General features: G+C 38.3%; 2 protein-coding genes and 1 long non-coding RNA gene across 4 annotated transcripts in view; 2 read left to right on the plus strand and 1 right to left on the minus strand.

The window, feature by feature from the left end:
- dpy (dumpy) overlaps positions 1-14721 on the plus strand; it is a 97741-nt gene extending 83020 nt beyond the window's left edge. Inside the window, exons 117-134 of the mRNA XM_068773719.1 lie at positions 1-303; positions 394-705; positions 974-1288; positions 1441-1734; positions 2521-2991; positions 3069-3425; positions 3504-3707; positions 4399-4581; positions 5615-5803; positions 7304-8068; positions 8174-8371; positions 8479-8673; positions 8791-10893; positions 10976-11364; positions 11452-11634; positions 11780-12050; positions 13139-13383; positions 14004-14721. Of these exons, the coding sequence (XP_068629820.1) occupies positions 1-303; positions 394-705; positions 974-1288; positions 1441-1734; positions 2521-2991; positions 3069-3425; positions 3504-3707; positions 4399-4581; positions 5615-5803; positions 7304-8068; positions 8174-8371; positions 8479-8673; positions 8791-10893; positions 10976-11364; positions 11452-11634; positions 11780-12050; positions 13139-13383; positions 14004-14393 (7367 nt within the window). The 3' untranslated portion in view covers positions 14394-14721. The remainder of the gene's footprint in view (positions 304-393; positions 706-973; positions 1289-1440; positions 1735-2520; positions 2992-3068; positions 3426-3503; positions 3708-4398; positions 4582-5614; positions 5804-7303; positions 8069-8173; positions 8372-8478; positions 8674-8790; positions 10894-10975; positions 11365-11451; positions 11635-11779; positions 12051-13138; positions 13384-14003) is intronic.
- Positions 191-20211, minus strand: LOC137930465 (uncharacterized). The gene is made up of 4 exons (XR_011108906.1): positions 19754-20211; positions 18159-18247; positions 5637-5795; positions 191-595 (listed from the first exon to the last, which is right to left on the minus strand). It is a non-coding gene; the product is annotated as an uncharacterized lncRNA (long non-coding RNA).
- The window catches only part of ine (inebriated), a 17569-nt gene continuing 12779 nt past the window's right edge, over positions 19488-24277 (plus strand). The window contains exon 1 of one of the 2 annotated variants that reach the window (XM_068773717.1): positions 19488-19569. In XM_068773717.1, coding sequence (XP_068629818.1) covers positions 19511-19569 — 59 coding nt within the window. In that variant the 5' untranslated portion in view covers positions 19488-19510. Of the gene's footprint in view, positions 19570-19978; positions 20499-24277 lie in introns of those variants that run through there. The other variant, XM_068773716.1, reaches the window with a different exon arrangement.

Here is a 24277-nt window from a genome sequence, read left to right on the forward strand (position 1 = left end):
CGTTTAATGATGGGGATCCATGTTCGCCAAATCCATGTGGACCTAACAGCATATGTCGCGCAAGTGGCACAGTTGCTCATTGTTCGTGTCGACCAACAATGTATGAAGAGCCACCAAGCTGCCGACCTGAATGTCATACTAATTCAGATTGTTCTCCAAACCGAGCTTGCCGCAATAATAAATGCCAGGATCCATGTCCAGGCTCTTGCGGCTTACATGCAGTGTGCCAAACAAGAATGCACTCGCCAATTTGCAGCTGCCCAGTTCATTATACGGGCGACCCGTTCACTCGATGTTTGCCAAGTAATATTTTAAGCAAAAACTTAAAAGTGAAATTAAAATTACATGTTGACGTAAAACATTTACCCATATAACATACATACTTTTTTTCAGTTACTTTTGATATAATGTCGAAAGAAGTTACGACTTGTTCAAACTGTGGACCAAATGCTGACTGTATCGACGGACAGTGCCGCTGCAGGATTAATTTCTTCGGAGCACCTCCATTCTGTCGTCACGAATGTCTCAGTTCTAGTGATTGTGATTGGCGTTTCACGTGCTTAAACAAACGATGTGTCGACCCGTGCCCCGGCGCCTGCGGACAAGGAGCAATTTGTACTCCTATAGCACACAACCCTCGCTGCGATTGCCCTCCGAAAATGACTGGAAATCCTCTTTATACATGTCGACTCATCGAATCAATTCGTAAGACAGACTCAACTGGAAAAATTGCTTTAATATTTGAAATTTTACTTTTACAGATGTTGCTAGCCTATAAAGACCAACGTTCGTCGGGAACCTTATGTTTTCGCTTTTAAAGCTTAGGCATGGGTTTTACTAGCGAAACTAAGGAAACCGATCGTTCAAATTAAAAAAAAAATGAAACGCTTAATGTTAAGCGCTTATGATGTTTGCTGCAAGAATCTTTAAAAAATTGCCATACCATGCTTTAATGTTGACATACATTTTACAGAAATTCCTCAAAACACTTCATGTAATCCATCGCCATGTGGTCCCGGTGCAATTTGTCACATCAAGGGCACAAGCGTATCGTGTGAATGTGAGCCCGGGCTGCGCGGCGACCCGTACTTCGGCTGCCGTCCGGAATGCCTCGCTGACTCGGACTGTTCCCCAACGCGGGCGTGCATGCGGTCTCAGTGTCGCGATCCCTGCGAAGGGACTTGCGGCATGGGTGCCGAATGCGAGACTGTTAATCATATACCACTTTGTTCATGTCCGCCTGGCACGAGAGGGAACGCTTTCGTCAAATGTGATCACATACCGATAGGTAAGGCGATTATTTGTCTTAGAGAAATTGAGTAGTAATAATACATAAGTGCACAATAACTGAAATATTTAAGTACATGGGATTTCCAGCCATTCTTATTAATTTTCTGAAATGATGATGAAAATAAATAAGATAAATTAATACTGTTACAGCTCTGCCTTGTACACCGTCACCATGCGGACCTGGTGCTCTATGCACCGTATCAGGCAATACCGCAGTGTGTTCCTGTCCGACCGGTACCAGCGGCAATGCAGCGACAACGGGTTGTAGACCAGAATGTGTAGTCAGTTCAGAATGCCCGCGTGACCGTGCTTGCGTTCGAAACAAATGTGTCGACCCTTGTATTGGAGCCTGCGGTAACGGCGCCACCTGTCGCGTTTTCGACCATGCACCAATATGTTCTTGCCCGCCGCAAACTACCGGAGATCCATTCCTCAATTGCAGAAGTAAGAAAATTTTTATTATGTTTCTTTGTTCTAAACTCGCACCTAAATATTTTATATGCTGATGTTTTTACCATATAAGTTTGTTTTACGGCGACGTTAGTTCAAAAACTATCACTTATTTCGCGCCTTTTTAAAATCCCCAAATGTCAAAAAAATGTCTCCTTTAAAGTAATATCTATCAAATATACACTTACTACTACGGAACCCTATTTTTTCTTAACACTTCTGCATATAAATAATCCTTTCGAAGGTCTCTTTAATTTCGGTAACAAGAAATAGTTGTCTGTTGTTGTCTTGTTTTAGGACAAAGCACATTTGGTTTTTGTCCTTCTAATGCAATCTTTTTGGTGAATTGCTTTGAGCAAATTGAATATATCTTAAAGGTTTATACTACAGGAATTTTAATATTATAAATAATACATATTGCGTCAAGAAAGATTCAATCCGCAGAAATTTACAATTCGTGTTACTTTTGAGCACACAAGATGTAAAAATGTTTATCAAAACTAATAGAACGTTTTTGCAAATCGAAATATCTACTGCTACTTTCATAACAAACGACAACTAAAAAAGTTGTATTGCTACGTGTGGTTGACAAATCGACAATAAGCCTTAATATTCTTGATATTATTTAACACTACTATACAACTTTTAATAAGACATAGTTAATTTAAAAATTTACGTGAATTTTTAATATTGATGAATGAATGTATGATAATTATTTATATCGATGTAAATTGGTTCCTAAAAAACTATTCTATTCTAAATGTTTTATTTAATTTTCAGCGGTATCACCGTCGACACTTGACCGATGTGATCCAAATCCTTGTGGTCCCCGGGGAACATGTCGCGATGGAGTTTGCACTTATTATGAATGTACTGTTAATGACGATTGTCCGGGCGATAGAGCCTGTATCAATAGAAAGTGTGCAGATCCGTGCATTAATGCTTGCGGTCTCAACGCTATATGTACTGGTGTTAGACACACCGCAGTATGTTCGTGCCCGCCTGAATACACCGGCTATTCTTTCGTACGATGCGATCGTATTAATGTTACAATTATCGAGACACCAAAACCAGAATGTGAAAGTGACGAGCAATGCCCCGACGCATCGGCATGCAGTGAATCTCGTTGTACACCTGTTTGCGGACCAACCAATTGCGGCCTCAATGCGCACTGTGTAGCCAAACAACACAGAGCACGTTGCACCTGTTTACCGGGCTACGAAGGCGATGCGTACTCGGGATGTTACTCTGGTAATTTTATTACAGCCGTTATCTTTGATTTCGTCATTAGTTTGTCATTTTATATTGATAATTTAAATAATTTTCAGTTCAATGCCACACCAATAATGACTGTCCTGACGATGAAAGCTGTGAGGGCAAATATTGTGTAAAGGTTTGTTCACGCTTACGATGCGGAATCGAAGCTCACTGTATCGCACGGGGTCATAGTGCTTCCTGCGAATGTAAACCTGGGACGCAAGGAAATCCATGGACTTCTTGTCGTAGAGACGAATGTATTACCGATGAAGACTGTCCGACATGGTTATCCTGTAAAGCGAAGAGTTGCCAAGATCCTTGCACCGGGGCCTGTGCACAAGGCGCACAGTGCACCGTTATGCGCCATGCTCCAATTTGTGAATGCCCACGAGGAACTCAAGGCAATCCAAGAATTAAATGTGTACCAGGTTAGTAAGGCAAAAGTAGTTTGATTTTTAAAGCAAAATAATCGTAAATGACAAAAATATTTTTTATACCTTTGCCAGAACAAGATGACATAGATTGTGAAAGCGATGCTAGTTGTGGTCCAGACCTAGCATGTCTTCGAGGTGTATGCCGAAACCCCTGTGACGCAAGCTCATGCGGGGTCGGTGCAACATGCCGAGTTGCTAACACACTACCGTTCAGAACACTTGTATGCGAATGTCCAAGGCCTCTTACAGGAGATGCATCAGTACAATGCGTACCGAGTAAGTGAAGGCTAGATATAATTAACTAGATTTAATTAAAATTCTCCGTTTACATTTTTACAATTAAGAAATTTTAATTAGACTCTATTTTTTATTACGCTTTATTTTTTAATTAGACTCAACCATTGCTAAAATATATAGTATTAACAGTACAGACAGTGCTATTCCATAAAATGTAACAGAAAATAGGTTAGTAATGTTATTGATAATATTTATGAAATGCGTTTTTGTAAATGCATTATAAATATGCAAATATTAAACATAAGTTTAATATAACAGAAATCGTCTATTCATATCACTGTGATATATATGCATTGTAGTCATAGAATATACAAAATGAAATATTACATGGTAAATAATTAAATATCAATGTGATGTCACATTCTAATCTAAATTTTCAGTTGAAGAAATGACACTTAATTTCGCTATTTAGATGACACTATTGTGGCGCCGTCTTTTGGTTCCAAATTTGCTCTTAGTTAAAGCAAAGCTGATTGATGTTAACCTATTTAACACCAAACTCACTAAATGAAGATAAATTTATTGAATAGATTTTCACATTATTGTCACCGCTAGCCAACTTAGATCAGCTTGGATTGGTCTGACTTAGGAGACACTAGGGCCAGTAGAACCACTAGGGTTCTTTTAACAACCTTATGTGAAGTAATATTCATTTACGTTGTCTTAATAGAAGGACAATGTGGACAAGATAGTGAATGCAGCGATGAAGAGCATTGCGTAAGCGGACGATGCGTGGCGGTGTGCGACGGACGTGCGTGCGGCTCTGGAGCAGTCTGCAGCGCGCAAGCGCATCGACACAGTTGCCGCTGTGTACCGCCGCTGCAGGGCGACGCCAATATAGTGTGCATACCCGGTACGTTGTAATTTACTATAATATAACCAGAAAAGAGCTAATGATTTGTATAGTGACAGCCTAGGCCTAAGTCCCCTCTTGGGGACCATAGAACATAATCGCTCCACGAAACTTCCGTTAAAGCTATCTAAGAAGTCATCCGTCTCAAAAACTCAATTATTGTATTATATATGTTTTGCTATTGGCGTGCCTATATGAAATAAATAAATAAAAGATAGAAATCTATTGAGCCTCTTGAACACCCATGAATCCGAATGCAAAACGTGTTTCGGGCAACAGTCCAATACTCAATCACCTTCCGGGAGCACAATGAGCGTATGGACCTGGTCTTCTGATCCAATGTAATTATTGATTTAAAGGCTCGTGTTTAGGCTCCCGAGAGAACCCTCGAACTTGTTTACTCTAAAAAGATCTAAGCTAAATATCTTCAGAACTTTTACACTTCTACTGCAATAAAGCTATTAATGACAGCGAAAAAAGCATTAGTCAGTAAAACATAGGAATTTTCTTATATAAGAATATTAGCTGTCCATCGCTCACTTTACGTAGCTTTAAATTGAAATATACCATTATAGCTCTATGTGATACTAGTTATTGGTAACAAATTGGGCTCTTCGGCAAATTGAACTCTTGTCTACGTAATGAGAATGCTCTCATTACGTAGACAAGTGTTCACTGTAAATATTCCTATGTAGGTAATTAACTGAATAAATAAAAAAAAAGAAACATCAAAGATTGGCCAACCACGAAAGAGCTGGTGGGTCGCGGGTCGAAAAGAACTGTTTTCTACTAAGATTACAATGCTGCCCAAGTGACATTTGCTAATTCAGCGTGTTGGAGGAGGTAGAGTCAGCCTAAAACATAAGAAGCAGAGAAGCTGTAAAGCTGGGTTGGCCCGGCTCGTAAATAACATATTAAAATTACACCGGATAGGGAATAGATAGTATACAGGGTGTAATTATTAATAATGATACAAGCTATCAGTTAATATATTAATGACACGTGACATTGAGTTATGTTTTTGTCATAAAAGGTGTGGAAGAAAGTGGTTGCACCTCTGACTTGGAGTGTGGCGCGGCAGAAGCATGCGTAGCAGGTCGTTGTGCGGCTGCATGTGCTGGCGCATGCGGTCCCGGCGCGCTGTGCACGCCGCAACAGCATCGCGCGCGCTGTCATTGCCCGCCCGGCACTGCTGGCGACCCCGCCCGCTACTGCTACACACGTGAGTACTCTTCATCAAATTAAAAATATTTTTATTTAAATAAGCATTAACACAACACATTTTCGAATCTTCGATTATTTTAACGTTATAAGTAGTAAGCTACCACCAGCTCGGAATCAACATTCCGACAATCGTGAAGAAAAACCAATCAGAAACTCAACAGTTGTTCTTTTAAATGAAATTTAACAATGTTTGAGGTATGCATTAAATTATCAATCATGTATTGACATGTTATCATGTATTGACAAGTTAAGTCAAGTTTCTCACATTTCGATCAACCAACAATTCTTGAATGCTCTAATAAGATTTTGTAAATTTTAGATTAAGAAATAAGTAAAGGGAGGTTTAAGATACCTATGTTGTGGAACTTTATATATAGGTACGCTCAGACCCATGAACGGCTAGTACGGCTAACAGCGTCCAGCACTAATCGAATATAGACGAAAAGGGTTTGTTAAACCTTTGAAGAAATTTAGGCATTACGAGTAAATTTTTATTTTTTGCACTTATCATGAGTCTGTCAATATTTTTTATACAGGTATTTAAATTTTGGCGCATAAATAATATGTTATTAAATATGTTTCGAGAAACAACCGTCGTTTTTTTATCCAAACCATGGGTCTAGAAATACAGCTATGTCAATTTATTTCTCAGGTTCCCCACCTAGGAACTAAAACAAGTTTGATTTTAAAATTGGCGTTAGAAAAGTAACGACTCAGTTTCTTACCCGGCTTCTCGATAGATATTAACAACCATAACGCTGTACAAATACATATTTAAATAGTAATTTTTTTAATTTTCTGTCTTGACTTTTCGAAAGTGCTTAGCAAAGTCAATTCAAAAGAATAAAAGGAAAAAGAAAATTTCGCCATTTTTTTTATTTCTGTCTTATATCTATTATACAACTAGATAAAACTTTTTGTGATAAAAATAATATAATTTCATAACAGCCGCCTTTTGGCCATCTACTGCCCTCATAAAAAACTTCTGCGCCCACTATAGAGAGGCATCGTTCACGTTGTGAACCTATAACTTACAATCCGAGTTTTAAACATCTTTCACTTAAGCTGGACAATTTTTCTATGATCTAAAAATTTATTATACCTTGACATAAATTCTAAAGCCGTTATGAAAGGCGGAACCAAATTTTAGTTAATATACCCAATGTAAACGAAAGTGGTAAGAAAACAGCGTTGATAATTATTGCAACAAAGTATGATGTAAATAAATAGAAATTTACTGTAAATAAAACTTTTGTATAATTTTTTTAAATAAAAAATACAATTTTCTAATTATTAAACTATTCGTTTTAAACGTAAAACAAAAAGTTTTTTAAAAAATATTATTCTCTAATTAACGCCTTCTAAACGTAATCAGTAAGAATAATCCATATACTTAACTTTATTTATTACCTATTTGTTAATGACGTACATGTTTTCTATCATAATATAAAAATGTACGATAGGAGGTATTTAATAAAAATCTATGATTTTTTTATAGCTGAGTGTACGTCCGATGAGAACTGTCCATTCGACAAAAGCTGCGTAAACGGATACTGTCAGGATCCGTGTACTCTCGGATCTCCTTGTGGACGCGATGCTACCTGCGTGACAGTGTCCCACGTGGCCACATGCCGTTGCCCACCTGGAACTCAGGGCGATCCGCGAGGTGCTTGCATATCGGTTGCATGCCATTACAACGAAGATTGTGCCGATCACCAGATTTGTAACAGACTCAATCATATGTGTCAACCAGTTTGTACAGACAGCGCTTGCGCTTCGGGAGCTTTGTGTACTGCACGTAACCACCAACCTGTATGCACTTGTTTACCTGGCATCTCTGGAGATCCTTACGTACGCGGATGCGGAACGACAGTAGCTACAACCGAATGCACGAAAGATGTCGACTGTGCAGCGCCATTAGCCTGTGTTAACTCACGATGCATTGACCTCTGTCTCAGCAATCCCTGCGACGAAGCTCTTATTTGTAAAATAGTAGACGCTTTGCCTTTGAGAGCTGTTGCATGCGTATGTCCGCAAGGAGGACGCGTTGCACCGAACAACGGATGCCGATCTCCGCCTGTATCAGATTGCTTATCTGACACAGACTGCGCTAACACAGAAACATGCCGCAGAGGAAGCTGTGTTGAATCGTGTAGAGCATCTCCTTGTGGGTACAACGCTCTATGTGAATCACTCGACCATGTATCTCGCTGTTCATGTCCACCTGGATATATTGGAAATCCAAGAGTAGAGTGTAACAATAGTAAGTTCAATATTGTCATATAATTTATTTATTAATAGCTAACTGTGTTTTGTGTGTTTCTTATCAGCCAGGACATTCAATAAATGCTTTATTAATTTCTTACAGACCCAAGACAAACACCTATATACGAATGTTACACGGATGACGAATGTAGTTCAGAACAAGCTTGTGTTGAACGAGCTTGTGTAAATCCATGCACCGATGCTTGCGGAATCGGGGCACTATGTCGTGCAATTGAACATAAAGCACAATGCGCGTGCCCCGAGGGATACACAGGCGAAGCAAAAACGCGATGCGTACCACGTGAGTTTTAAGAATACGTATTTTGTTTTTATGCGCCTAATTATAGGGATCATTTTAATTTTAATTTTTTTTTATATTTATTTTATTGAAATCATCTATGTTTTTAGCTTCAGACAAGTCTGTATTACCAGTGGGCTGCAAGGCCAATTCCGAATGTCCATTGTCACAGGCATGTATAAATGGTGCATGTGCAAGTCCGTGTGTCTGCGGTGACAACGCAGAATGTGTAGTAGTGAGACATCATCCAGTTTGCTATTGCGAACGCGACTTTTCAGGAAATCCTTATGTTGGATGTACCAAAGGTTTGTAATATATTTTTATTTCTGTTCGATTAAGAGTAAAAGTTAAAGTATAAGAAATTAAAAGATTTTTATTAAGTAAAAACAAAATTACTATCTAAATTTATTGTTTATTCACAGTGGGCTGCAATTCGGATAATGAATGCCCCGATAGCGACACTTGCTACAACGGAGCTTGCGTTAACCCTTGCATCATCGAAGCACCGTGCTCTATCAGTGCCGAATGCTACGGACAAGCTCACCGACCCAACTGTCGCTGTCCACGCGGTACCGTTGGAAATCCTTATGTTAAATGTCAATCGCCCGAGTGTGAGCTTGATGCCGACTGTGACGACGATAGTGTTTGTGAAAGAGGCGTTTGTCACAATGCATGTTCAAGCGAAGGACGTAACCCATGTGCCAACAACGCACTATGCTTTGCTCGTAATCACGCGGCTTCTTGTAAATGTCCGCCATCACTACCGCTCGGTGATCCGTTGACATATTGTCAAAAGCTCATTGTAGTAGGAGAACCAGAATGTCGGATGGATGGAGATTGCCCCAGCGGTCAAGCTTGTCTTAGAGACCAATGTCGCGAAGCTTGTTCAGAACTAAAACCTTGTGTTGGTAACTCACGCTGCTCAGTATCGGACAGCGTTCCATTCCGTACTTTAATATGCCGTTGTCCGGAAGGATATACACCCGATGAAAAGGGTTCATGCACACCCACACAATTACCATCTCTAAGTTGCTCATCAGATCAGGATTGTAGTGATAAAGAGTCTTGTGTGAACAGAATGTGCCGAAATCCTTGCAACTGTGGTGATAACGCTGAATGTTTCGTTCGAGATCATAGACCTGTCTGTACTTGTCGCGACGGATTTGATGGTAACCCTTACCACTCATGTCGCATAGTTGGCTGCCGAACGGATACCGAATGTGAATCACACCAAGCTTGTATTAACGGAAACTGTATAAGTCCTTGCTTATTAAACACCACGTGTGGAGCAAACGCCGAATGTTACGTAGAAAGAAATCGTCCTCTCTGCCGCTGTCGCTCTGGATTTGAGGGAGACGCGTATTCAAACTGTAACCTTGTTGAATGTAGAGGTAACGGTGACTGCCCTCAAGATAAACAATGTCATGCGCATAGGTGTATCAATCCATGTCTCTCAGGAAATATTTGTGGTACGAATGGAATATGTTTGGTGAGAAATCATATGGCAGTTTGTAAATGTGATCCTGGCTTTATCGGTAGCCCTTACATAGAATGTCGACGACAGATTACCGCTGAATGTATTGTCGATGCCGACTGTCCATCAAAACTAGCTTGTTTATCATCTAAATGTGTCAATCCATGCACCGAGTTACACCCGTGTGCCACACCGGCTACGTGTGAAGTCTCGCCAACTTTACCAGTGCGTACGATGCTTTGCACTTGTCCCAGAGGATACGTAAGTAGCGGTGGTGGCATATGTCGACCCGCATCCTCGGTCACTGAAAGCGTTTGCGTACTAGACAACAACTGTACTGCAAACCATGCTTGTATCAATTCGTTCTGTAAAAATCCATGCGAATGCGGACCGAACTCTGATTGCCGAATAATCGATCATAAACCAGTATGCGCTTGCCGACCAGGATTTATCGGTGATCCACGTACTGGTTGTTATGAGACAACATGTCGTGCAAATAGTGAATGCGCTGATGATGAGACTTGTATTAACAACCGCTGCATTCCGGCGTGCTCAATCGATGCCGACGTCTGCGGTCGTTCAGCGGAATGTTACGGCGTAGAACATCATGCTTCATGCCGCTGCGTAGTGGGCACTATCGGTAACCCGTCAATTGCTTGCACACCGATAAGTTGCCGCGCTAACAGCGACTGTCCACCGGAAAAATCATGTATAAACTCTAAATGCGCAGAGCCTTGCTCAACGATCAGTTGTAACGAACCAGCCGAATGTAGAGTACACGAACACGAATTATATTGCGTCTGCCCTCCGGGCTACCAAAGCACTGAAAATGGATGCATAAAGATGGCAGAACCGCAGTGCGCAAGTGACATCGATTGTCCATCGGGATTAGCATGTCTGAATGCAACCTGCATTAATCCTTGTTCGAAGTCACTATGTGGCAATAATGCTGACTGCAAGGTGATTAATACCCTGCCGGTTAGAACTATGATATGTGAATGCAAGTCGGGCTACAAGGGGAATGCACTTGTTGAATGTACACCATACTTGAGTAAGTTTAATTTCCTTATAATATAATTAAAATAAATATGTACTTTAAACACTTTTATTAATCGATATCGTTGTTTTAACAGGTCCCACCACTAAATGCATAGATGGGCAAGGAGTAGATGGAAGCGGTGAATGTGTACCTTGCAACGAAAACGAAGGACGAATTGTAGATGGACGGGGACGTTGTGTATGCGACTGGGACAAAGGGTACACGCCCCGCGGTAACACTTGCGTGGCCATCGGTTGTCGTGCAGACGACCAGTGCGACGAACAATCACGTTGTATGAACGGAGCCTGCGTTAACGCCTGCGAAGCGGAGCCGTGCGGCCAGCATACGAACTGCGAAGTGATAGAGCACCGATCACGCTGCTCGTGCATACCCGGTTACGTCGGCAATCCAAGAGTTCAATGTTACAATGCAACAACGACCCAAGATAATTACCGCACTGACTTCCCACTTCCGGACATGCAGGTAAAGTTTTATAGTGTTGTTATTAGTCAAAAATTGTTTTATTTTAAAAAAAAATTTTATACTTTTAATAATAAAACATTATTTTAGGTACACTGCTTAGCCGACGGAGTGCGTGTTAGTCTCAAAATCAAGGACTTCAATGGTGTCCTTTACGTAAAGGGTTACAGTAAAGACGAACGCTGCAGACTTGTAGTTCACACACCAGAAAATCAGGAAAGCACCGTTGACTTTACAGTGCACTTTGGAGATTGTGGCTTGGTCCACGTAAACGTAAGTTAATGCTTAAATATTTTCCAAATTTATATTATGTTACAAAATAAATTTAACTTAAAAATTGTTCAATTGGCTTATTATATGGATTACTTAATTTAATAGTACATTTATATTTTTATTGTATCGTATCAATATTTTTCAGGGCCTGGCAAGTTTCGTGCTTGTAATGCAGATACATCCAACGTTACTAACATCAAACGCCAAAGCATTCCACATCAAATGCATATATCAGACAGGCGAACAGAATGTCACTTTGGCCTTCAACGTATCCATGCTAACCACAGCCGGCACAATCGCCAACACAGGACCACCACCGACATGCTCGATGAGAATTGTATCTAGATCTGGCGATGAAGTTAGCTCTGCTGAAATAGGCGAAAATCTCGTTCTACAGGTGGACGTCCAACCGTCAAGTAGGTTTCTTATTATTAATTTCCATTAATAGACGTTCACCACTCGTTTAAAATAAAATGCATCGTTACCGTTAGGCCATGAGTATGTTGCCGCCATTTCGTAATTCATCACATGATTTAATACTTGAGTTCTATACCAGAAACCGTAATAAATGTAAATAGGTTTTTTTATGGTTATTAAGTTAAGAATACAGCCTTCTCCCAGTGACAAAGAAGGCCGTATTCACCTTTCCTTAAGATGTTTTATATTATAATCCAAAGTTTTTAACTACTTTATATCAAAGATATAGTTTTAATTTACCAAAATTAATATAAACTTATACTAAAATGATCCCATTAAATATATATAAATTAACTTGTTTTAAATTCAGAGTAAACATTTATTACTCTCTCTAGAATTCACCTTGTTTGTTGGCTTCACAAGGGATAAAGAGGACATGAATTCAACTCTATATTATCAAAAACACTGTCCTTAATTTTCTTGAATAGATAATAAATAAGCATATCATCAGTTATAAATTACAAGATATAAGATATAAAGTACGCGGGTCAAATTAAATAAGAGAAGCTTTAAGTTCCAAACCAATCTATCCAAACTAATCTAATGTTCAAAAATGTTATATATTTTTAAATCCGCGATTTCAAATATTACTTTATGAAAAAACTTTTAGCGATAAGTAGTATTTTTAATAGAAGCTATGATGAATCTTTTCACTAAATCTTGTCACAGAATAAGACTACTTTGGCAACTCAAACCAAAAATCGGAGAATTATTCATGTCAATATACCTTGTATTGTTGATATTGGATAAAAAACCAACAAAATGTCGGGAAGCCAACGTTGTTTCTTAATAACTTGATGATTTTATGATTAATTAAAAATCAGCGATTCATTATATATTTATGAATCGTGAAGCTAAAGAGTTAAGGCAAGCGACGGCTTGTTTCACGACGTAATTTCAACTCTATACATATGTTTATAAACATGTTATCAAAATACTGATTGTTTTTAATTTGTAAAGCAACTGGCGCATACTGTGTTTGTCAACTATATGTCAGTAAAATACATTTAAAATGCTCTCAATTCAGGTATTTATGGCGGATTTGCGCGTAGCTGTATAGCAAAGACAAGTGAAGTATCTACGAATATAGAAAACGAATACACAGTGACGGACGCGGATGGCTGCGCTACCGACGCAGCAATCTTCGGGGAATGGGAACGCAATGAAGATGGAAGTGCTCTTCGAGCAGCTTTCAATGCCTTCAAATTCCCCAGTAGTGACAATATACGATTCCAATGTAACATACGAGTGTGCTTTGGAAAATGTCAACCAGTAAGCTATATAAATAATTATTATTTAATTGGAACATAAATAGAGAAAATTTCTATAAATATCTTTTTACGGGAAAAAAAACTTTTTTAAGACCTAAAGACGATCCAAGTAAAACACAAATTGGCGAAAAGACATCCAATTTTAAGAAAACATTGCTTGGCGAAACTATGCACGTCATCTCAAATATAAATTGGAATTGATGTGTTATATTGCTACATTTGCTTTTTTTATTCTCTTTCACCTCGCCCACATTTGGGTCTACATTTTTTTTTCTAAATTTTGAGTAATGAACACGTTGAACTCTGTGTAAAAAATGACGAGTATCTCCATATAAAGGCCACGAAGAGAGAAGAGAGAATCATATAAATATATTTTTTACAGACTGGCTATTAAGCTCAAAGTGCTTGTAAATATAAATAATACTATCTGTACATACTAACGCACTTTTTATATGTCCACAGAACAAAAATACTACAAAAAAGTACAAAAATCACATTATGAGTATTTTTCAAGTTATCGAAATTTATACGCATATCGGATTTCTCGAAAAATGCCCACACCAGGCAAAGTCAAGTTACGAAGCGTCCAAATATAATGTGTTAATAAAAATGCATTTTCAGGTCAACTGTCGAGGACGCGACGCTTTCGGAAAGCGTAAAAAACGAGAAGCGATCAACTACAAGAACAGCCTATATGGCAACGAAGGTCAATTCAGAGAGGAGGTGATCGTTGAATCGAATCCAATATTGACGCTAGAACGACGCGATCCGTCGCGAGTAGCCCGGCAGCGCGATGCGTCGGGCGGGGAGACAGCGGGTACCGGGGCGGGCGGGGAGGTTTGTGTGTCCGCGGCCGGGCTGGCCGTTGCGTTGGCACTGACGGCGCTGCTGGCGCTGGTCGCCGTGGCCGCGGCCGTGGCGTGCTGGCTGGTGGCGTGGCGCCGCGCGCGCCCTCCGCCCGCGCCTCTCCCGCACCCACCTGACTTCCCCAACCCGCTGTTCCAGCGCTGAGCCCGCTAGTCGCGCCCCGCTCCTCCGCCGGCGCCGGGTGGTGTCGGCTCTTTCCTTTCTTTCGGCTTTAATGTTCGCGCGCCGTCGGAGGATCCCCGGGCGAGGTCGCCGCGAGCGCTGCGGTACTAACCGCATCCCTCGCTCGCGCTCGCTGCGCCCTATCCAATTTAACTTTAACATTTTTTTACTTATACTTTTTAACATAGATATGTCGCCTCCTTCAAACTTTGTGATATTCATAATATAAATATTCGAAATCACCATAACTTTATGTAATATAACTATTGTCTTTAGTATGTAAGCAAATAATAATAAAAATTAATAATAATTTTCCGTTTTATTTAATCTAAAACTTAAAAAATAAATGCTTTGACATATTCCGTAAACTTTTTTACATAATGGTAGCAATATGCTTTGCTCGGGATTCCTCTACGAGGTCGAATCAGCAGAAAAATAAACGTAAACTAAACGTTAACGAGAAAAGTAAGCGAAAGAAAGTAACCGACATAGTTCAACCGATTGGAAAGTTGACGTGGGAATGCCACGTAACGCGCAAAATAGATGGCCACTAGAGCCTTAAGGTTCTGGAGGTGGCCACAGAGCAACAAGCACAGTGTAGGACATCCACCCACAATACGGATAGACGACCTTTTTAAGGTCTTCAGAAGACGATGGATGCAGGCCTCTTCCAATCAGGATAAATACAAACAAAATTATTAACAAAATCTATGATGATGCAAGGCCAAAACTAAGTACTAATTTTTACATGTTTGTAAATTTATAAGAAATTTCTGATCCAAAAAAAAATATTTATATGCAGTTGTAAATAAAAATATAGTGGCTTAATTAAATATTCTAAATAACCACAATAAGAAAAAAATGTTTTAAATTTTATTTAATCGGACGTAATAAGTTTGAGGTTATATCGTCACGAGATTTGTTTAGGCATTTATTCCTACTCATCATCAATTCTTCTCGCACCGTAAACAGTGCATTATAGTTTTAATCACTGTAGTTTTTACTTTTGGCTGAATATCCTATCCCATAACTATTAGTAAATAGAATTATTCAATTAAAGTCTAATTTTTAGGAGACTTGTGTGTATAAACTCAGTTTGAATAATGCTTACTCTCATTATGGTTTCTCAAACACACAAAACATTTGAAATATGAATCAAAAGGTCACATGTTAGAAAAAAATACACGGTATATGAGGTACGGTACCTTAGAATTCTTTTGATAAAGTCGGACTTGGCAACAACTAAAACCATCAAAGATATTTTTAAATATCGTATAGCAGATCAACGAGAATGAATATTTTCATGTACATCCTTCGCTCCCTCTGCGATAAATCGGTGAAGCTTTTCATCAAAGGCAAAGCTATTGAATCTAATTTTCAAACATAAAGGATGTATTTATCAGTAGCATTTGTATAACTTTCTCTGCCTGTTATTTTATCTAGGCGGTCCTTAGATGCTGTCACAAATTTTATTATCTACAAAATATAATGGCCTATGGCCATTGGGGTCGAACGAGATGTCAGTCGTGCTGCCTCATGGTGGCATTTTCCCTTATCAGCATTCGGAGAGTCCCGAACCGGGATCCCGATTCGGGTATCACCATTGTGACTCCTAGGATTGCTGACGAGAGATGAGCTGGAAGAGAGTTAATTACTCGATAAGCCGAGTCGGGCGTATCATTAATTAATATCGGGGATCGCGTCTAGGTGCTAGAAAGTCGTGGGCTTGTGTTTGACCTCGAGGCGAGTACAGTTTACGACATTTTCGGTCAGAGAAATCTCACCGCCGGACCAGCCCAGCTTCAAAACGACTGACTGGTGATGCGACGCGGTCCACTTTTATATCTGTTTATTGCTTATTAACACTTAATAATTTGAGTGTTTTTGAGTGTCGCCGGCTATCGATTGTCGATTACCGGCGGGTGATAGCTGCTGTGTACCTCGTCGGCTTATCCTGGGCGGCAATGTCGCAATTTAAAGACGCCAGCCGATGGAGAAACACTTTGCTGTTCTTGTTTGACCCAGTAGCGTTACAGGTGGTATGTTTGCTATTTAGATCCCCTATTATTAAGACTAAAGGGTTTCGATATGGATTCTACATCCGAATTCAATAACGTTTTCTTGGTCGATAAGTACGCCAACGCTATGAATAAAGGTTGATGGCTTAACATTGCCACTTGATGAAATTGTGGCTTTTAAATTTTCTAGACTAGGTGCTGTGATAGACATTGTAGATATCTTTTGTAGATCAAGGTGCCGCCTTCAAGTCCGGTCAGTCTGTCTTGCCTAGCTGTACAGTAGTTTGCGAAATTAAAGTTTTGAGAAAGTTTCCTGGATGAGCATGATGTTTATATTGTGTTCCCTTAGAAACAAGCAGATCTCGCCCACAACTCTTCTGAGATTTGAATCCGGTCGCGTGAAAGTTCCCGACAGTCAGGGAATGAGACTTAATTTGGGTGTACTATCGATATTAGTTCGTACAGTTTTTTAATGCTCTGCTTTGAGCGGACTGTGATCCTAGATCCGATTCGATCCTAGATAGCGCTGGTATGCTCTCGAAGTGTATACAGTCTAAGAATCCTGTGAGTGATTACAGTTCCACAGTTAAGTTACCTACCTCCCTGGTAGACTTTCTAGATATTGCAGATGGAGCTACTGGTGGTTGCCTAACGGCAGCCTGGGCGATGTGAGTGCCCGGAAAGAGCTTGTCTCATGCCAAGACCTTCCGCACTGTTACCAGATGCAGCGGTACAGACGGCGCCTATGTAGCTACAGCCGCGCCGCGTGCGCTAGGCGCCTCCTCGGTGCCTACGAGCACTCGCGATAGTTCGAAGAGTGACCCACGGCAGCAGACTTCGCCGGCCTGACGCATTTCGCCTGTCGGTTCCAGATGCATGTGACGTATCTGGGGCGTGCACAGTCATTACGGGCGGAATGCCCGTACAGCTAGCAGTAATGACACTGCCATACCTGGCTCTTCCTGTGAGGGGTTTCAACCGTAATGCTTGAAAGGCCGCACAAAGTTTTTACGGTGTAGAACTTTTCGCCCTCGAAGGAAAGCTTTAATTCATTCCTTCAAAACTAAGCTAATCTTTGTACAATCACTCAATTAATCTATGAAGATGTTTGCTATTTTGATCAAATTCAGACCTTCTCAACAAACCAGACCGCTTTCAGAATAGCTGCATTCGATTTATTTCTATAATTCTAATTTTCTCAAATTCGACGACATATCTTCTTACCGTTCTCAGCTAAGATGGCTGCCTATCCGACAAAACCATTCTTTGCATGCACTAAGTACACTTTTCTCTTTATTCCTTTTTCCCACTTCACTTCTGCCTACTTAACATCTTAATTCCAATTCGTAGCCATAACACATAGCACATTAAAAACACTTCGCTCCTCGAGCAATCGTCTACTTGGATGTCCCCCCTACAGTACCGACTTTACTCGCTCCTCCTTGGCAATATAACCAATTCTTCTCTGGAACGCGCTCGCCCTCGATATTAGGATGATCAAGAATCGTTGCGCATTTAATGTCAAGGTTCGAAAGCTCTATCTTGACAAGCTGACGGAATCATCAGGATTATAGGATTTTATTATTTATTATGTTTATATAAATAGTATATGTAGATATTTCAATATATATATTAAGATATATTTATATATAATTGTAGTAAGATATTTTTCTTCTCAATTTGATTTTACTTTTTTTTGTCGTCGATGATATTATCTTGTTTCACTTACCTTCATTAACTTATTGCTGTACTGCTCAAACGGTTAACTGGTAGAGAATGCCTCCGACATTAACCATTTCGTTCGCCGTTATATATAAACTGTATAAAAAGTGTTAAGTAAATAAAATATGTTAAAATAATCTAGGACTCAAAAATGCGTGTAAATGCCTACTTGCATAAAGATATTTTGAATTAGATTTGATAAGCGTAATAAACGAATACCGAATAAAAATAATCCGATGTTAAAGCTTATTTATACTCTTTATTACTTAGATGCTGCATAAATAAAAATATACATTTCTTTCTTCTTCATTTATCGTTGAAAACTTAGGGAGAAAATTTGTCTGGGTAATGAGACTCCAGTAGACTCTACAACGTTACTTGACCTAATAGGTCGTGATAAAGTAATATCATAATGTGAACGTGCCGACAACTATTTCTCTATTGCTTTTGCGCCACCTATTACTAATGTTTTGAGATCACTAAATAAAGATGGGATAATACTTCTTTGGCTTTAAAGGAAAACAGACCATTTCCACTACATTTTCGAATATTTTCTTCATCGCCTTATTGACCAGATTAATTCTATGGCTTTTTTATAGTTTTTGTTATTCCAGAGAGTGTCAAAATTATAGTAAAAGAACAGTCGTAGGACGCCCACTGCTGGATATAGGACTCTCTAGATTTTCAATAGGATCGGTTGAAAGTGGTCTGTATCCAGGGTATTCCGATGACTTTAACCTGATCGTCTGTCAATATTGTGGGTAAACTGTCCTAGCTGGTCCGTGGTCTTCACTCCAAAACCCTAAGACCCCCGCGACCACCGATTCTGCAAGCTATGTAGCCTGCTCACTGCTACTTCAACTTGCCAATCCACCGAGTTGTCTCTGGATAGTTTCGTTCGTCTACTCTTCATTTCTCCTCATTTCTGATTCAATCTCTTAAAGAAATCCCAAGTATAACGCTCTTCATAGCTCATTGGATGAGTGTGGGCTTGTTAATGAGGCTATGAACACGTTTTTTTTTTTGAATGATTTTATATAAAAGTCTTGAATAATTCGATGTTTTCGAAACATTCCTTCTACTATTTTTTTACTATAATATTATGCTGTGTCTAATAAAAGTACCTTATTTCTTAAAACTTATGTAACAGAATTGCTTGCGTATGTATTATTAGCAAATTGCACAGTACACCTCTTAAACGACATTATGAATTCTCATGCAAATTAAGGTGATAATTACTGGAAAACGAATATGAATCGTTATATGACAGTGATGGAGGGGACTAGTTTATATAAAAGGTAAATAAGTAGAACTAACACGACATAAGCAATACATCTTTATGCTTACAAGCTAGAAAAAATGGTGGGTAACATAGCACCAGAATTCCTGACGGCGCATCAGAAATATTATTCCATGCGGTAAGATAACTCTTTCATAAATCATAAAAAACCAAGCTCTTCATTTTGAATTTTTACATGTGCATACACTATTATCAGCAATAATTTTAGTAAATGTTATTAAATTTAGTCAGCAAACTGAAAGACTAGATTCATGTGTGGATTTCATAAATAATACTATAAAATGATAAGTAATGAAATTTACCTCAATTAGGCTAAATCATACGACAATTTAAATCTAAATTGCTATAACGGTATTATAATACGGAACACAGAAACACAATTGCTTATACATGTATCAGTCGCAGGCGCAAAACAACGTATCGCGGTCACAACGGCGCATGCGCGAGGCGTACCCCCTTCCTGTACTCTCCCCACTCCGCACAACTAGAATCACACTTTGTTTACCAATTGCCGCGATTGACGAGATAGTCGGTCGGTCGGCCACACCGACTACACTCGCCCGCGTCTTTTGATTATTCACTAGTTAGTCGCGACAAACGCGACATCAATTACCGCGTTATGACCCTGTGACGTGACAGCATGAGTAAAGCCGAAATTTCGGCGGAAGCCGCCTCGCCTACCGTGGCCGTACACGTGGACCAGTACACCGAGCCAGACGAGGAGCACTCCAAGCTTCTTGAGCCGCAGTCACTAACACCGACTGTGACGCCATCTGGGCAAATACGTAAAGTTAAGAGCTTTACCGATACACACAGAATTCGCGATGTGAGTGCAGCTTCAGGTGCAGCGTCAGCGCGATGCCTACGCCCCTATGAACAAGTGACTCCGTACCCCGAAGGTTCCGAAAATGGAACCAATCAATATGGAGCACCATCAGTTCGCTCCCTTGCATCCATCGGTATGGGATGCACAGACGGTCGCAAAATGGTTATCAGAAGAGTACCGACGTCCCCCACAGAGTTGTTTCATTTAGTTCGTCCTCCTACGTGAGTAGTAAAGCGGATATTTCATATTACATGTTGCCATTATTATTCAATTGTCTTAACCACCAACTGTTTCGTCGTACTTCAAGACGAACTTCTAACATATGTAAAAACTCGTGCTGAAAATCATTTACTTCATTATTCCAAATTCGTAAAATATTTAATACCTTTTTACACCGCACCCACATCGTAAATCAATTTAGTTGTTTGATAAACCATAAGTTTGACTAACATAACCTACAATATGCCATATCTTTTATCTACATTATTAGCAGCATATAATTTTAATCATCAATATACTATATAACCCATTATCGAAATACCGAGAAAACTATATTATTTATTTTAAACTTTAATTATTTCTTGAACAAGTGTGCATTTACGAAATTAATTACTAGAATATTAGGATTGTTTTCACATCACGATATATTTATAAATAAACGGACTTAAAAATAATGATTATTTGTTTTCAATGTGTACCAAACTGATAATGGTTATTAACATAACTCTAATAGCAAAACATCAAAAGTAATTATTTTTGTAATAATGACTTTATTACCTCATTAAAATAAACTAAAAGTGATGTTAACATATCAACGTCTGCACATTATTTATTAAATGGCATTGCCAACCTTGAACAAATTCAATCGGTTATGTTGTAACTGCTTTGTTACTTGTATATTTCAAAATTATAACTACGTTATCGTTTTAATGTCTAATTACTCGTAAACAATTTAATTAACCTTAAATAAATATTATAAATAAAAAAAAAACCTGATATTTAAACTATTTATAACAACATTAATTACTACAACAAATTTAATGTTTACTTGAAAGATTATAACAAATAGGATGGAAGAAGAGTATGATTAGTTAGGAAATATTATATTTTAGAATATATAATCAACCTTTTAATGGTATTATTAGATCCAATTAAAATACTTTTAAAATATTAAGTCACGGATGCGAACGATATTATTGTTATTATGACTAGAATTGATAAAGAATTCAAATGCATAACGTGTCAAAAGAAGTCTCCTCGTGTTATTAACGACAAGGATGAGCAAATTTGCCGGCGAGGACAAACAGGATATAAGGCCGGACGAACGTTAGCATTCTTTCTTTTTAAGCGATCAAACTGTATTTTTAGATTATTACAGTATAAGTAACTTTTGGCGTCTTTGTTGAGTAGAAGTAGATTGTTATTTTGAATACCGAATATTTAAATTTGAAAATTGTTAACGTTTTTGTTCGGTAAAACTGTAATATATCATAAGACTATAATAATCGATAAGTGATAAACTATAAGTTTATAATAATGTTTTCTTGGGTAAATATTTATAAACTTTTGAGATGTCACTTACTAATATTTGTTCATTAAAAAATTTGTCATCGTCATCACTTCAGCAATAGAATGTCCACCGCTGGTAATAGACCATGCCCATAGATTAGCAATAGGATCGATTGGAAGCAGCCTATTACACGATCAATTCGGAAATAAGGAGATCCGTAGACGAACAAAAGTAACAGACATGGCAGTGGATTACAGTCAAAATGGCAGCAGTCAAGCCACATAGAGGCACGGACAGAGAGTCTTATTTAAATCTTTGGAATGCACTAAATTAATTTCTCGGCGTATTAAATTTAGAAACTTGTTGTACGATTTATATATAAAAGACAAGCTAATATTTACCAAAACTAAAGCTGTCGCTATACTTTAAAGTTTATCTTGAACCTAACTAGCTAACCTAGCTTCTATCTTTTGGATATAACCATTTCCGTTTTACGTTGGGGAAATACCTTCGCATAGCCGCTTTTGCGGGGGCAGTGAGCGGTTATGTCGGACTTACTAAAACCCTCACAATATCTCTATTATATTTATATAGCGGGCCACGAAAAAAATTTTAGCGTAGTCCAACCTCGGAGAAGAAAAAAATGCCTCCTCGTCTCATGTAAATGTGCGCCAAAACTTAACGCAACTTACTTCTAGACCTCTCAACCTAAAGCATTTAACGAACTCCCGCCTTAGTCCGCCACTCCTCTGAGTTGTTGGCCTCTGCCAAGGGGACATATAAAAAAGCGAGTACAAATGTAATTTGGCCGCGGAAGATGATTTGCTCCATCTTGCATTATCGCATTCGCGGTGCGATCTCTCTTAGCGACGAGGGTCCTATGTCTCCGCTGCGGAAGCAAAGGAAGATAGAAAGAAACCCACAGAGAACAGCCGCGTCGTGCCGGCTCTACACCTTGGGCCAGACTACTGAACCCACCTGTCACGACACAGAGGAAACGAATTAGAGGGAATGGGGTTATTGTCGAAAAAGTAGCCCATCCGGATTCAACACCGATCTTTTGTTATTATTTAAATACAACTGATTTATGCCATAATATATATTTACTTCATCTTCAAAGTTTCAAAATTGGACAACAAGGTTTATATATATTACAATCACACAACATAGGTTAATGCATAATATTTATTTATTTTTAGCAAGTAACGAAATACAAAATATTAAAAAATAGATTATAACAAGAAAAGCTTGATTTTGTTCCTACATAATATAATCATAATAAAATCTTACCAGTTGCAAAGGTGCAACATAATGGCAAAACGGTCTTAAGTTCTTATAGCATCTTATAGCATCGCTGCCCAAAACTGTGTAGTTTTTATAGAACGAATTGATTCATTAAATACATATATATAGTAAAACATAATCGAAAAGATAATTATTTATGTAATCGCACAATCGCTGTAAATACTATTTTAAAATGTAAATGTTTTGTACTTTATCTAAAAGTGGATTTATACGTTAAAAAACAGAATACCTTTCCCTATAACTTTCCCTATAATTTAATAACAATATTTATTTCTCCAGCCACTCTAATTTGATACTTAAAATAAATAAATTAGATATCTATTCTCTTGTGTATAAATGTTGGAATTAATGTATATCAAACATGTGTCCGATGCTAAGACCCAAACGCAACGAAAAAATGTTTTTCATTTACTATAGTTATTATTATACTTTTGTAATAGTTTACACGAGCTTCTTTCGAAATATTTCGTTTCCATTTTTTTATAGATCATTGATAATAATAGACTGACCTTGCTCATTTGTCTACTTTACGATGACGTTCGACGGACAAATTTTCTTTATTTAAAATAATTTATTAAATGTGTAAAATTCATTTAAACGCTTTTTAAAGAGACTAAGGTTTATGCCTCTTCATATTTATCTAATATTATCGATATAAAGGATGATGTGCGATAAAAAAGTAGTATAAAACTATTGATACTCATTTATTCACACCTATCACACTTTTAAAAAAATATGCTAAAGATTTATTGAATTTGTACGAAATAATTATGCCATTTTGAGCCAATTTAAATACTTCTTCCAATTACGCATTTGTCTGTTGTTAAATAGAACATTACCACGTTCATACATCTTTGTACAAGTTCAGTAGCACGCTAGTGTTAATCAAACCTTTGTTAATTTATAACAACTACTGCTTATTACTAGGATGATAACATTTTTAATGGTTCAAGAAAAATGGTGAAAGAAATCTGTTTTATAATTATAATTATAAAACAGTTTTCTGTAAAAAATGTTAAAACATTTTTATAACGTTTTTTAAACTTGCTAGTTATTTACCAGTGCAACGCCCGATATGTTGACATAAGACAATTTTTACTGTATAATCTCTGAATTCGGTGAAAAGTCACGATAGCTTAAACGAAATGTGTACAATTATTTGACGTTCGTTAAACACACTTCACT

Source organism: Battus philenor, unplaced genomic scaffold (assembly GCF_028537555.1).
Source record: "Battus philenor isolate CCGP_79_NKW_IND1 unplaced genomic scaffold, ilBatPhil1.0.hap1 SCAF_6, whole genome shotgun sequence".
Lineage (NCBI taxonomy): Eukaryota > Metazoa > Arthropoda > Insecta > Lepidoptera > Papilionidae > Battus > Battus philenor.